General features: G+C 40.1%; 1 protein-coding gene across 2 annotated transcripts in view; it reads right to left on the reverse strand.

Annotated features, from left to right (window-relative positions):
• Positions 1-901: 901 nt before the first annotated feature.
• Positions 902-15,106, reverse strand: part of SUCLG2 (succinate-CoA ligase GDP-forming subunit beta) — a 107,060-nt gene continuing 92,855 nt past the window's right edge. For both annotated transcript variants that reach the window (XM_059856779.1, XM_059856778.1), the window contains 2 exons: positions 10,056-10,176; positions 902-2,844 (listed from right to left, as the gene is read on the reverse strand). In XM_059856779.1, coding sequence (XP_059712762.1) covers positions 2,729-2,844; positions 10,056-10,176 — 237 coding nt within the window. In that variant the 3' untranslated portion in view covers positions 902-2,728. The remainder of the gene's footprint in view (positions 2,845-10,055; positions 10,177-15,106) is intronic.

Here is a 15,106-nt window from a genome sequence, read left to right on the forward strand (position 1 = left end):
GGCAGGGCAGGGCAGGCAGCCCTGCCTGGCATCTCCTCTCCTCTGGTGAGTGATTTGCACTGCCATGCTGTTCCAATCACAGCAATTCTGCCTGACACCAGCTGCTCTGCCCCATGGAGGCAGGCACAGCCCTGACAGACAGGACAGTAAGTGCTCCTAAAGGACATTACTGCAGCACTCCCAGCTGTTACACTTTTGCTGGGAGAATTTAAAGGTATCTTGTTAAAGATGTGGCACAATGTCAGCATTAACAGTTTCTTCCTGTTTTGCCTTCCAGAGTGTCCTGTCCTAGGGAGCTTTATTAATACAGGTTGAAATTTCCAGATTTAAAGGCTAATTAAATCCCACTTAAAGCTTTCACAGAGGGGATTAGCTGGACCTTACCCACTGCTTATGCTGCTGTTTGCTTTGTGTGGGGAAAATACAACTAAAACCACTTTTCCCAGGGAGACCAAACCCAACTTTGCACGTTTGCACATGCAGAGAAATGATCCACACAAATAAAACAAACCAGTCCACAGCACCACAGTGAGTCTCTGGTTACAGCCAGTGCACAGTGCCTGTTAAATACCAAACCTTCAGATACCAAACCAGAGCTTAGGGAAATTTCCATTTTACATCTGAAAAATTAAAATTATACTGTTCCATTCTGTATATGGCTTAAGAGGAATAAAACTTGTATGTACTGTCATTGGCCTACATATAAAAAGATACAGAGATAAAATTATCTACATTTTTAGATAAAATGCAAATATGTTGGAGTAAGCAGTATCAACCAATTGAAACTAAATTCCAATGCATTTGATTTCACTCACCTGTCACAAAATGCTGGATGGAAGAGCACAGGCAAATTAAACATTTTTCTGTTTTACAGAAAGGACAAATTCCATAAACATGTTCATTTTTACATTTATTTGACAAAATGGTGTGGACAGTATTAATCTTTGCAAAATAATAATTGTGTACACACAGTGGATGGTTTTGAGACCACAGTTAGGGACACAGTGTGTGACAACATTGCACAACCAGTTCTTCCACAGAATCCCACCTTTCCAGTATTAAAATATATAAAATAGAGTGTGACTCTTATTTATTGTGGTGAGGTAAACATTTCTTCCTTCAGAGCAGTGTGGCTTTTATGCACCTCCAAGAAAGCTGCTAAGGATACCCTTCTCCTTCATTCTGTCAATACCTACAGACCTAGAGGCATCTTTATTGCTCTTCTAATGGTCACACATTTTTTTCCTTGAGCAATATGTAGAGAAAGGAATGGAGAAGGAAAATCCTGCAGGAATTGATGACCCATCTGCACTACTTGTGTCAGGAGCCAAAGATTAGTGCAGATAATTTATTTTGAATGTAATAGTTTTAATGGAAATGTCAAGAAAAATTTATTTACATTTTTCTAAGCAGAACATGGTATTGATTAGAGCTGCTCAAAAAAAAAAATCACAATTAGGAATTTATTTCACAAATTTTTATATCTCTGCCCATTTACAAGACCAGATCATAATAGCCCCTCATTTGTTCACTGTTCAAATTTATTGATGATTTTCAGCACATAATTCCTGGGCAGAGTGAGATTTGTACAAAGTTCTTTAGTTACACAAGATCTTGAGTATTGCCTTCTGTTCCCTGAATGAATGATTTGTGTAACTAACAGCTTGAATTTTGACTGCTACAAAAGAGAATATTATCAAAATGAATCTTGGTCAATATCTGAGTCCTGTAACTTAAGGGATTTTTTTCTTATATATACTTTTACTGATGCCTGAGAAGTCAAATACTTTAAAAATTGAAAAGTTCATTTGTGTTTTATTCCCAATAAATTAGAAATGGTTGTTGGAAGGCAAATCAGATAAAGATTTCTCCATGCTCCTGAGAGATAACTGCTTCAGTTTCTCATCTTACTTTAAAACAGCAGTGACATTCTCACAAAAGAGGTTATTTGAAAAAGTTAGCAGCCATTTCCTTAGTGGCAGAAACATCCCCCTGGAGCCCCCTGGGTGGCATTGCTACCCCTGGAAATACAGCAGGGCACTTCCAAAAAACAGAAAATAAATGAATCACATTTCAGTGGTTTATAGGCACGGTAAGAGTGGGAGTTCCTTTCACTACCAAATTCTCAGTCCCTTTTCCTATTGTGAGGTATCCATTGGCATCAACAAAGGAGAATCATCTTAAGGCAAACCTAGTGATTTCCAAAAAAAGAAAATAAACATCATTCTTTTGAATAAAAAATAGGATTGTAAGCACAGCTTTTTACATTATTGCAAAAGTCCATAAAAAATATAAAGCCACTGTTAGTTTGCTGAATCTTTACAATAAAAAAACACAAATGAAAATATTGTGAAATAGGTGACGTAAAAGTGTTTGACTAAAGAACAATTCTGTTGACAGAAGTCAATTATTACTTATTTTGTCTTATCACAAGTTTATCAGTGACAGCTTGGGAAGGAGAGACAAAAAAGAACTTTGGGGAGTGAAGTATTACTCATTACAGTTGTGACTAACAAAACTACCAAAATCAGACAAAGACATACAAACTTTTGAAGATTGTAGCTGCAGAATTTCTGAAGGCCAACTTGCAAGCTATGGCCTGGGTTGGCCAGGTATCTCCAGTTAAGTCCTGATCTCTGCTTGGGAGAACTCCATTAATCCTCTGGAACAACAGCAGGAATGATAGCTTGTGAAACACAAGTTTTCCATGAGAATAACCTTCAAGGTGTTATTTCTTGGCCACACTTGCCACTGCCTTCTTTGCTGCATCCTCAAGGTCATTGGCAGATGTGATGGGGAGTCCACTTTCACTCAGAATCCTCTGGGCTTCCTGGACATTTGTTCCTAAAAAAGAACACTGACTATAATTAGTAATTAATCCTAATGAATAAATGAACATCTCCTCTCATGCCTCTGAAAATCAGGTAATGCCTCAAACTACACATCATTTCAGTTTAGCAACAGACCAAATGAGTGCCTTAGACTGAGCTGAGGAGAAGGAGCTCCTAATTCCAGTGACAATTGTGACAGATTGTCCATTGTGAAAATGGCACTTGTGTGCACCACAGGGGCTTGGTGAAGATGAGAGGGTCAGTGCAGCATCCCCCAGAGCCAGCAGGGACATCCAGCAAGAGCTCTGGGTAATGGGACCACGTGCCAGGCACTTTTTAAGGCATTTATTAGCCACAATCAGCTACAGCTAATCAGTGAGTCAACAATAACTAAAATTCACCTGTGATAACTGAAACCTGCCAAATGAGCTGTTGAAAGGCAAAGATTTGGGTAATCCTGAAAATTTAACCAGGTTTAAGCTGCTCCTGAATATGCTGTTGCATTTTTACTAAAAACAGGGAATACAAAGGTCCCTGAAGTAATTCAGCATGACAGCAATCCCTCCTCTGCTGCTGCACGAAATTATTATAATCACAGAAACATTTAGGTTGGAAAAGACCCTTAAGATCTTTGAGTATGACTGGAAACCCAGCACTGCCAAGTCCACCACCAGTAAACCATGTCCCTGAGTGCCATGTCCACCCCACCACAAGGAGAAAATATGATTACACAACACAAGGGCTGCAGTTTGTATGGAAATAGCTCAACTTCAGTCAATAGATTAATGCAAAGGAAAGGAAAAAATCCAAAGGTGAAAAAGATATTTCAGGAAAATACATTTTCCCCACTTCCCTTGTCTAAAAGACAAGGGCATCACCTTCCCATTTACTCCATCTCATTCTTTTTGGAAAATTAGGACTAACAGAAAATCTCAATTCTCCAGAGCTCTCTGCAGCAAAGCCAAGTGACACTTTTGATCACTGCTATGCTCTACACCACAGAAGAACCTGGAGTCAGACATCCTGCTGAGGAAGCAGAATCCACACTTTGGGGTCACACACTAGTCACAAGCACCCTGAGCTGGGCCTCTTTAGAATCATTTCTATCCTCCTCCATGTCATGTTCCTTGTTCATTTGCCACGCCAAAATGCTTAATTACTTTGTAATTCCTTGACCTAGCAAAATGAATTTTAATTATATTTGGAGCTATACACTAATTATACCCTTAATTATTAACCAAGCAAGAAGTATTCTCTTTGCTGTGCAACTTCCAGAATGCTCATTTTAAAGGAAGATTTTTCAATTATTTTTTTTTGCAGACTTCATAAAACATCTGAAATGGTCCCACAGAGGCAGAGCATTTCAAAAGCCTGTTTCATCAGCATGCTCAAGTCAGGATTGCCACTCCTGGAGTTGAAAGGGACCAAAGCCATCCCTGTCACAGCACTTTGTGATGGGAGAGGCAGGATCAGGAAGAGGAATGGGGGACCCATCTGCTCCCTCTGCAAAGGCTCTGGCAGAACAGGTCATGCTTCCCATGGCTGTGCAGAGGACACGCTGCAGGGTTTGTGCAGGAAGGTCAAAGGCATCTGAAATCTTTGACAGGAGGGGGATTTGGTTGCTTAGTAACATCCAGAACTGTACAGAACTTTTTATACAGAAAAAAAAATAATATTATGGGCAAAAAAAGCATAATATTTGATTTTTGTTCAAGTATCCTATCTAATATAAAGTGGAGGCTGCTACTTGTCAGCCTAGCACTGCACAGGGGAGGCAGGAGCCATTCCCAAGGTTTTGTGCTCTTTGGAGTCCCTCACATTTGTACAGTGATTCCCAACATGCCTTTTATTTACATACAAGTGTGATAAACATTTAAAACAGTCAAGAATGTACTGATCTATCAAATAGGATTCTACAAGACAAAGTGTTAATGAGGAGAAAAAAAATGGCAAGAGGGAAATTTTCCTGGAAATTTTCCCACAGAGAAAAAATATTGTGGGTTTTTGTGATATCCATGTATTTAAAACTAACTTTTGTTCTTCACTAAGTGGCCAATATTAATTTACTAAGGGGTCAGAGAGGGAACAATACATTGGATCTGTTCTGCACTGCATTGATTGCTCTCCACAGTACTTGTCTAACATGCATTACAAAATCAATACAAAACACAGGCCCCTGAGAAGGGAGGGGGAGTTTATGCAGGGAAATGAAATGATGAAAGCTGAAAAAAAAATCTCACTGCAGCCAAAAGTGTATGAGTACATTTTGTATTTCTTAAATAAAACACTTTTATAGGCAGGCCATACAACTAACCACACTTTTCAGCAAGCACTTCCTTTGCTATAATTCTCTTTTTTTTTTTGTGATAGCTTTTTAGCTCATTGTGATTAAGTATTTTAGCTATGTGGAGAATATGGAAATTATAATGAGCCTGCTTAAAGCAGAGGTAAAAGATTTAAAATTAAACATTCTGAAAACACTGGAAACACTTAGGAATCTACAAACAATACCATCTTGTTGCAACAGATGTTAAAATAAACAAATAAAGAATCCCACTCTTCCAGCATTAACCTCCTGCCACTGGATGGTGTCAGAGAACTGTGAACAGAATCCCTTACCCAGGGATATCAGAATCATCTGCCCTTCCCCTACCCTGCAGCCAACTGAGAAAAGGTGAAAATTCACAGGGCTGGAGGCTGTGGGGCTTTTGTTGTTGCTGGGGTTTATTGTTTGGGGGTTTTGTGTCTGTGTGTGTGTTTGGGATTTTTTAAACTGGATTCTATGAAGAGACTGGCTTTCTAATTAGAAGTTTTTGTCTTCTGACATAAATTACTGTCAACAGCACTCCACAGAAAACCTGGAAAGATGAAATTTTATCGGCATGCACCTTCAGGCTTTGTCATCCAAACATCCTCCTGCTGGAAACCTGGCTTCTGGAGCACCCTCTGAGTCTGTGTCAGTGCAATCTCACATTTGCACTTCTGGGGACCTGAACTCTCTACTACCAGTAGCAAAGCAAATGTACTCAACTCATTACCTAAACAATCCTGATAGTAAATGTTCAGTCTAAGCACGTCTCTACCAGTGGTAAGGTTACAGCAGCACTCACTGGGAGAGGCTGAATGAAGATCAAACCAATAAAACACACCCAGTCATACTCCACACATGCAGGATTTGGATTATGTTCCCTTACTCACTTGGCCTGCCATAAACCCATCAGGAACAGGCTAAATGGTCAGTGATTACTGCTGATGCTTAGAGAGGATACAGAATTCTGCATTTCTGGCTTTTCAGGTAAATAAGCTATAAGGGGATAAGACACTTAAATGTGTAAGTTATATACATTTGTTATGTGCTAACAAATAGAGGAATAATATAGAAAATACTCTGATTGACCCAAAACATTCTGCTGTGACAAAAAATGTCACAATATGCAGAATGTCAATTATTATTAGTGACATGAGCAGGTTGTGCCCATGGTACAGGATCCCTAGCAAGGGTCCAGCTTGGCCATGCTGCACTGCTGAGTGCACTGAGCCACATCTCCCCCAGCAGGGATCCAGGCAATGCACTCCTGTCTTCCCACAGCCTGGAAAACTGGGGCCTCTCAGGTCCCAAAGACAGGGACTGGAGAATCAGGTTTGAAGTTCATCACTAGTTAACCTTCTTCAACAACACCTGATTTGAGGTTTGGCTGGTGCCAAGCTCTAATGAGTGACCTTTAGGTAGGGAACATGCAAAGTTTTGGTGGCTTACACATCTCACACCTGTTGGCTCTGCAGTCAAGGAAAAAGCAACTTCCACTGCCTACCTGTAAAAAAGACAATTAAACTCTATTCTGCCCACTCCATTTGCCCCTTTTCTACCCTAAACTTTCCCCAAAGAATATTTCAATCTCTCCCTCTGCCTCATGTTTGCATCCTAAGAGGGAAGGGCACATTTAAATCTGTGCTGAATGTTTAAACCCCAGATGTCTGAATAGGCTGATCTGAATGAAGCTGAAAGTGTGACTTTGCAATATCCCATTCTTCTCTCTTGACAGGCAATTTGGGATACTAAAAATCAAAAAATCAGGCACACATACTAAACTATACCTGCAAACAAGATACACAAGCTGGAGCAAAATTTCACTGGTGTGTAAAAGATTTCTGAAGATACTAAAATATCTCAGATTCTGAAGCACACACAAGGTCACTGATCATATGAATGAAAAATATAAAAAAATTTGCATTTAGACATGTGAATAAAAAGCAACTTGGTTCTATATGAATTCCAACATATTAAGTAGTTATGGTTCCTCCCTGTTCTTCTTGCCCTATGACCAGAGAAGGAGAGAATTCATTTTTTGAAAGAGAGAGGATGTAAAATTTCCAGCATAGGAAGCAGATATCTAATTCACAATTCTTTTTTATTCTTCCCTCTTTTCATCTAACTCTGAGCTACATAAATGAGAGGCAAGGCTTGGCTTCCCTTCAGCACTCCTAGTCAGTTTTCACAAAACTTAAGTGAAGTGTATTACATTTTAAAGAGAAAAAAATCCTGCATAAACCCAGCAGCAGTTACTTTTCTATCTGTAGAAGATGAAATCTGGAATATGTGGATTCTCCATTTGTCCATGAGCTTTTTAAACAATAATCCTGTGTCTCAGCTGGTGAGTTCTTTACTGATAAGGCAAGCAAACATATGTAATTATGAAGTTACCATTTTCAAAGAGGAGAGTAATCCTTTCTTTATCCACTGGTAAAACGGCTTGTAATTATTATACAACTGAGAACAAAGATTTGTCCACAGAATCCTACTAAATCAAGACAGATTTGACTGATTAAAACTCTAGTCATCAAGACACTTGTAGTACAGGGCATGTGGGCAGAGTCTTTAAAGTGCAAGTCACAAAGCTGTTAGATTTATGGGAATAATCACAAACCTTCTGCTGGGAAAATGTTCAAAATGGAAACCCAATAGAGTGCTTGTTCCTTTTTCTCCTTTTGAACTGTAAAATGCAATCAGTGATGTTTTAAAAAGTCTTGGGTAGTCTTATTACTTCTACAGTACTCATTATTAATTCAAAATCCTTATAAGTTTAAATAACCTGGTGTGAGTTCAAAGAACAATGAAGATGGTAAGGGATCCAGAGGGATTGATTTTTGGGGAAAGATTAAAAGGACCAAACACACATGCATTGCTTGGTTAGGTGATCAAGGAGGCAGAGAAAACAGCAGTGACTTGCTAACAGTTCCAAAATACAACATCTGAAGGTTGTAAACATCACAGCTCTTTGTTTAGGATGAACATGAGGCATAAAAGGAGGAATTAAAAAAAAAAAAATTGAGATAAAGACTATGCAAACTCCCTATACTATGGGAGTTTGCTGTATTATTCTAGGAGAGAGCTTCCTAAAGAAAATGTGGTACTGCCATTTCCAGAGTCAGCAAACAGTCTAGGAGAAACATTATCACAGCTCTAGTGAAGAGTGAGCAGTCCTGGCAAGATGGTGACCCAAAGATGTTTGCATTTAAGTCTGGTTTTGACACTCTGAAGATTCAGCTTTGATCTCTGGGGGTGGAGCAGCAAATGACTCAAATGGCCACAGGCACAAGAGGACCAGGCACCTCTGCAGGGCTTTCACTCTTCTGTACAATCATGGAATTATCAAAATTACAGGAGAAAGGCCAAGCAAACACAGTGGCAGACCCAGCAGACTGCAGTTTAAAATGACCAAGTTGCTCTTCATGTTTCTTTTATAACAGTTTCAAATATCACAACAGAAACATCTTGTTCACAGGAAAAACTAATGGCTTTTGCAATATTCACTTAAAAAGCAGCACTTACAACAGTTGAGAAGTCTCACAGATCTGACAGATAAACTTTTTCCCAGCTGTGAAAGACAGGAAAAGTTTTTCTTGCTGTGACAAAAAGTGAAACAGCATTGCCTAGAGCTGATAAACAATGAGACTTTATATAATGAAACTTTTCTGCTTCTAAGCAACATCCATCAGTCTCCTTCATCCATATTAAACTTTTTACTCAGTCTCTAAAGGTGTTGACTGGTGCTGTGCCATCCAAAGAAAATTTTCACAGTTTGTTTCTAAAATCCATTTTAGGGTATTTAAACTTCCAGCAGAACCCATGCCAGCACGTGCAGTGCAGCAAGAGAATGAGGGAGGGGAAGGCTCTGCTTTCTCCTGAAACACAAAAGGAGCATCCCCTAAGCAAAGGGCTCCCTGGGCACTCTGCATCCTCAGGAATCCTGGGGAGGGTCATTTTTGGAAAGTAAAAAGCCTGATGTACTCAGAATGTGTTTTCCTCTCCCTGTCACAGTGTGAAAACCACCTCAGTATTGCATCTTCATGTCCATAAAGGGATGCATTTCCTTCTTTCATCACCACTGCAGACTGACAGGACATTTTATGCTTTTTTACACACACACACAAACATGAATATGGATGGTTTGTAAGAGGCTTAAAACCCACCCAGAAGTCCCTCTGTTTTCCAAACCTATTTGGCCAGAAAGAAATATTTTCAGCTTACCAGGGCTGTGTGCTGATTGCAATCAAAGCACTTTTCACTCAGTGGCAGAAGACTCTCCCTCCTTCAGGGCACTTCTCAAAAATTACAGGCAGAACTCCACACCCACTGCCATTAAAGTCTGTAACTGCCAAAGAGTGCTTGTCCTCCCCTCTCTAGGGCTTTTTTGTTTCTTGTGAAACAATGCTGGATGCACTAAAGAAAAACTATTCCTTACCATTACCAAATCTTATGGGTTTTATTGGATTTTAGCTGGACTGGGGGTTTGGGCAGAGGAACACATTTCTCTCTCAAAAATACTGTTTCCAACATCTTTCTTTTAATTGACACTGGTGTAAATTAAAAAAACCTGTATTTTGCTGCAGGTTTAGCAATAATGGAATTGCATTCAGTAAAAAACAAACAAACAAAAAGAAATACATCCCAGTAAACATAAACTTACATCAAAATAATTCGTATTTGCATTGCAAATCTTACAGGCAAACTCACAATGCTTCCATTGCAAAATTTCATTGCTTCCAGTAGCATCAGGGTCCATAAATGCAGAAATATGAGTTTACTGACTTCAGATTGTGCTATGGCTGAAGAATTGGACACATTCTTACTGTGTGGGAGTAATATGTTTAGGAGAAGAAGAAATTCTGAGTGAATTACTGAGAACCTGAGGGATGATTTTGTCTGAATCCAGCAGCACTCACCTTCCAGTCTGACCACCAGAGGAACTTTCAGCTCCAGCTCTTGGCAGGCTTTGGTGATACCATTGGCTATGATGGCACAGTTCACAATCCCACCAAATATGTTCACAAGGATTGCTTCAACCTGTAGGAAAGAAACCAAGGAGGAATTGAGTGGAGCTGTGTTTATGTTTTGACTTTGTTTTTTAAATAAACACAGGTAAAAGATCCAAACCAGGATAGCAATTCCTCTCTGTCAGGCAGATTCTGATTTATGGAAGGTACAAGCTTCACCTCTGCACTCAGAGAACTTGAGTCTGAGTCTATTATTGCTCCAGTGTACAGCAGTGATTAATTGTCTTGGTTGAAACTTTGGCATGGTAATTAATGTCATAATTAAAGTATTTACCAAAAAAAAAAAAGGAATTTCTACCTATAAATATAAATAAAAAGACCTTATACAAGCTGTAGTTTTGATTATTTTTAAAATGTATTGAATAATCATCAGAGGTTGGAGCTCAGAAAACACAAGGCATGAATGTGATGTACATGCAATGAAATATTCATGTGGACACTTCACAAAACAATCTGGATCTTCACTTTATCACAAGCACGAAGGAGGAAAAGGTAATAAACTTGCCCTGACTTGATAAAGAGGTGTAAAAATCCCTTCTAATTAACAAGGAGAGGCATGTAATGAAGAGCATTCATTACAACAGGTTAACTGATAACCTCAAAAAACTGCTATTCATCAGTTTCTGGAAACTGCAATTTCTCCACCCGATTCACAATTAAATTGCCCTTCACAACATACAAGACATTAATACACAAAAGATATTAATATGATTTCTTTCCACTTGATAAGGCTGCAGAACATTAATCCAAGCCCACATTCCAGGCTCCCAACCATGCCTTATCACCTTGAGGACACCACAGGGATGCAGCCCTGCTGCTCCTCATCCACCCTGGGGCTAACCCACAACATTTGGGGTGCTCCACAAGAAGCTTCACTGGGTGTCACAAACAAGCTTTGCCAGAATTGTGTAGACTCAAAACCTGAGAGGATAAAGAAGGGATTAGGTGTGAAGGAATGAAATATCACTGCATTGCACTGGTGCAGGATGTCAGCTGCAATTAAGCTCAACTCACTGCACCACAGGAAGGGATTCACTCTGCCCAGCCCCAGCCAGCCAGGCTCATACCAGCACCAGGAAAATCCCCTGAGGCCACCCACGTTTACAGCTCTGCACAATCAGGTTCTACACCTCTCCACAGACAAAATGTGACAATTCACTCCTGTGATGTGCACTCACACACAGCTCAGCACTGGTAGTAATACTGCCATCCACAGTACAAAAGGGAAACACAACATCCCCACAAAGGCTTTACTTCCCATAAGACAGGGACCCCTGTCACTAGACCAGGTTGCTCAAAAGATGATCCAGGGCACTCTGAGTTCATGGAGCTCTGTATGGCTCATGGCATGGCTTCCTCATCCCAGGCAGAGCACAGATGGAAATTTATAACCCAGTCAAACAAGAACATACAATTTAATTGATTTTATAACTCTTCCTTATACTCACATTAAATGCATACATTTAAGAGTTTTGTGGATTTTCAGTTGGTGATGCCATTGCAGTCTTTTATTTCACCTTTATGTTACAAAATCCTTAACTCTGCAGAAGCTACCAAGAGAAAAACTGTAGAAGGCCCCTTCTCTGCCTTGTTCCCACTGCTTGTGAGCACACAAACATTCCTGGTGTTAGCAAGTAAAACCTAAGAGGAAAAACAGAGCCCTTGCAACTCTTATCCCATTAACCCTTATGGCAGAGATCTCTCTATGCAAAACACTTTGGTGTTAAAACACCCTGGTGATGGATCCTAACAGTGGGACAGGCCACAGACAGCACTCCACCCTTCCTAATACATCCTCCTAATTCAGGGACATTGCAGCAGACATGTGACAGATCAACTTAACCAAGTGTGTTTACATTAGCAGAGATAAGGAGGAGGATTTTATGCCCACTACAGATATTTTAATTCCTAGTGCAGACTTTTTCATTTAGGGATCTGCTTTTCAGCTTTCAAGCTGAATTCTAATCATGTCTTCTAATCCATTGGCAGCAAGAGGGAAAAAAAAAAGAAGGAAATTAGATGCAGCTTGGATAATTGATGTTTGTGTGCTTGGCTTTAATAAAAATACACTGTTAAATTAGAGAGGAGTCTAAAAGGATTCAATCAATAAGAAACTGAATCAGGTAGGGAATTCGATCTTGGGTTTTATCCTAATCTTCCAAATAAGCCAGAAGATCAGTTCCAATGATGCTGAGATTCACTTTAACTCTGCTGAAATCTGTGAACATTGTTTATATTTGCTTCTGCAGCCTGACTAGATCCTGCATTTCCAGCTGAACGAACTTCAGCATTCAGGCACAGTGGATGGATGAAGAGGTTTTCAGTGTTTCATGTGCACAGAGAATGCACTGTCTCTGAATTACTTAAGTCTGTGAGCAAAATAAACCTCCTGCAGCATATCAGAACCATTATATATCCACATGCTCAGCATCTATATAATGCCTGTGGACTATTAGACATACCAAGGAGAGGGCAAACTGCCTGCATACAAGACAGGTTACTAAATAGCATCATTACTCTAATAACCATTTTTACCTACCAGAATGCCTAATAAATGTTTTTTGTATTTCAGCAACATTGCTAAGGAAATAAAAGGTAGTAGCATATCCACGGGTCAAACCTTTTTAATGCAGCAAAACAACTGACAGATGTGAAATCCCCACAAAATGTACTTGCAACTGATTATGGATTCCTCTGGAGAAATAAGGGAACCCACAATGGCATGGAAACATCAGCACCAGTGTTGGTAAAACTCCACAGTCTCCCAGGCCTCAGCACCAATGCTGGGAAGCCAAAGGAATGGAAACTGAGTGCTGCACTCTCACTGTTTTCATGTTAGATTTGGTGTTAAATCTTTGCAAATACTGGAACAGCCATTAATCCCACAGCTCCTAGTGCTGTGTGAACAGCTATGCAGACTCAGAGAGTATTTTCTCTACAGATGAAAGGAGATATATTTATGGATAGCTCTATGTAAAATCCATGTCACTTTATTACTAAAACTAATAGCTTTAATTTCCAGCCACTTTTTGGTAAAGCCAGCCTTGACAAAGCCTGCAATTCTGCCTTGAATGCTTGGCACCAACAAAATCCCCACACTGCAAATAAATGTGACTGTGTACTAACCAAAGTATTTGTGTTAGGAGATTACTGCTAGGACTGTATTGGATCACCAACATCATCCACAGGGCTCCCAGGTTCCACAAAACTAAGAACATTTTAGGTAGAAGAGAAGCAGCTTTAGCATAGCTGGCTGCTTTCTAAAATTAGATGGAGTGTGTGTGCATTTACTATATTATCTTCTTATTACAATTTTCCCTAAAAATGTTGCCAGCCTTAACATAATGCAGGCTGAGATATGATCATCACACACTTAAGGATGAATAAAGGCAGCACCATAAAGCATTCCACCTTTCCACAGCCCACCCATAAATCCATACTGGGGATGTCTGGCTGTCTGCTGACCTTCTGAGCCTCACCAACCACACCAGCCCTGCATGCAGAAACAGAGAGGACAAAAGCTTCACACTGGCAAGCTGCTGTTCCTATTTCCCATTTTGCTGTCACCACAGAACAACTACAATAGGTGTAGGATTACAACGTGCTGCAGCACCAACAGGTCCTTCCTACAAGGCAAACTCTGAACCTCACACAAAGCAGACATCCAAACACTGATGCAGGCTTTATCAACACTGGGAGATGACCCAAACATGGGCAGCCCCATAAAGAAGATGTCCTGCTCTCCCTCCCCAGCACACAAACATACCCTCTCCTATGCCTAATTTCTGCTCATGTACTTTTGAGAATGTTTTTCAAAATCCTCCCCACATTATCTTATCTGCTGACATCAAAGATCTGCAACAGTTTCCAGTTATTCAGTGTCCCTTGCATGCCTTGTGACTTTGTACACATCCCTTCACACAGATGCATGAGCATTCACAGAGTGAACTAAAAATATTACAAAATATTCTATTTACCAATATGATCTCTGACCTTGCTGGAAATTGTGACTTTGAAGTTCAATCCATGTATTTAAGATGAAAACAAGCTATTCAGAACTGTCAGGAAAACTACACCTGCAGCACATGAAAAGCTGCACTAGCAAAGAACGTGCTCATGGTTTGCCTGTTGAAGTCTGTAAAAAACCACCTTTCATTTCAAGCAAACTGAATTCATTTATTGACCCCTCCTAACTCTTTCATCACCTGTAAGTGTACCCAGAGATTGTATTAGTCAAGTTTCCTTCTCCAGGATGCCACAGGGCACATCTGTGTGAAGGACAGCAGCTTTGCATGGTACAGCTGGCAAACATGGTCCTGCCTGGAAGCTCCTAGCATTTTCTGAGGTTAAAACATGCATTATGTCCCCCAGCCTTTCTGGTCAGCAGAGTCACATTTTGTGTCTACAAAAGCACAGTCTTTTACCAAATGAAGTCATTAAATTGCCAGGAAATGAGGAAGAAAAGCAAGTCGGCAGCTCACTGCCAGGCATTTGTTTCTTCCCTTGTCCCTCCAACAGAACAAACACCAGTGGAAGGATGATATCAGATCACTCAAACATGTCCCAGACTGGGGCAGGCTCACACTGCTGGGTGCTGGGACACAAGCAATGAAGATCCAGATCTATTCCCAGCCCAGGGAGGGAGAGTAAAGGTGCTGTCACCTACAGCTGGAGCCAGACCTCCAGTACTGCAAATCCAGAAGCCTGACAATCACTGTCACATAAAACTTTTATTTCAATCCATTCTGATTTTCGGAGATGTTTTATACCTTAAATCCCAGGGAATCCCAGTTAAAAGAAGGGCATTTCCTTTTAAGAGGTAAATAGCAATATTAAGGAAAAAACCAAACCACTGGGTAAAATGGAATACATAGTTCTTCACTTTGAGTCTAATGTAGTGCATATAATCCTTCCTGCTAGTCCACTGGTGTTTAATATTC

The sequence above is a fragment of the Haemorhous mexicanus genome, chromosome 11, assembly GCF_027477595.1.
Source record: "Haemorhous mexicanus isolate bHaeMex1 chromosome 11, bHaeMex1.pri, whole genome shotgun sequence".
NCBI lineage: Eukaryota > Metazoa > Chordata > Aves > Passeriformes > Fringillidae > Haemorhous > Haemorhous mexicanus.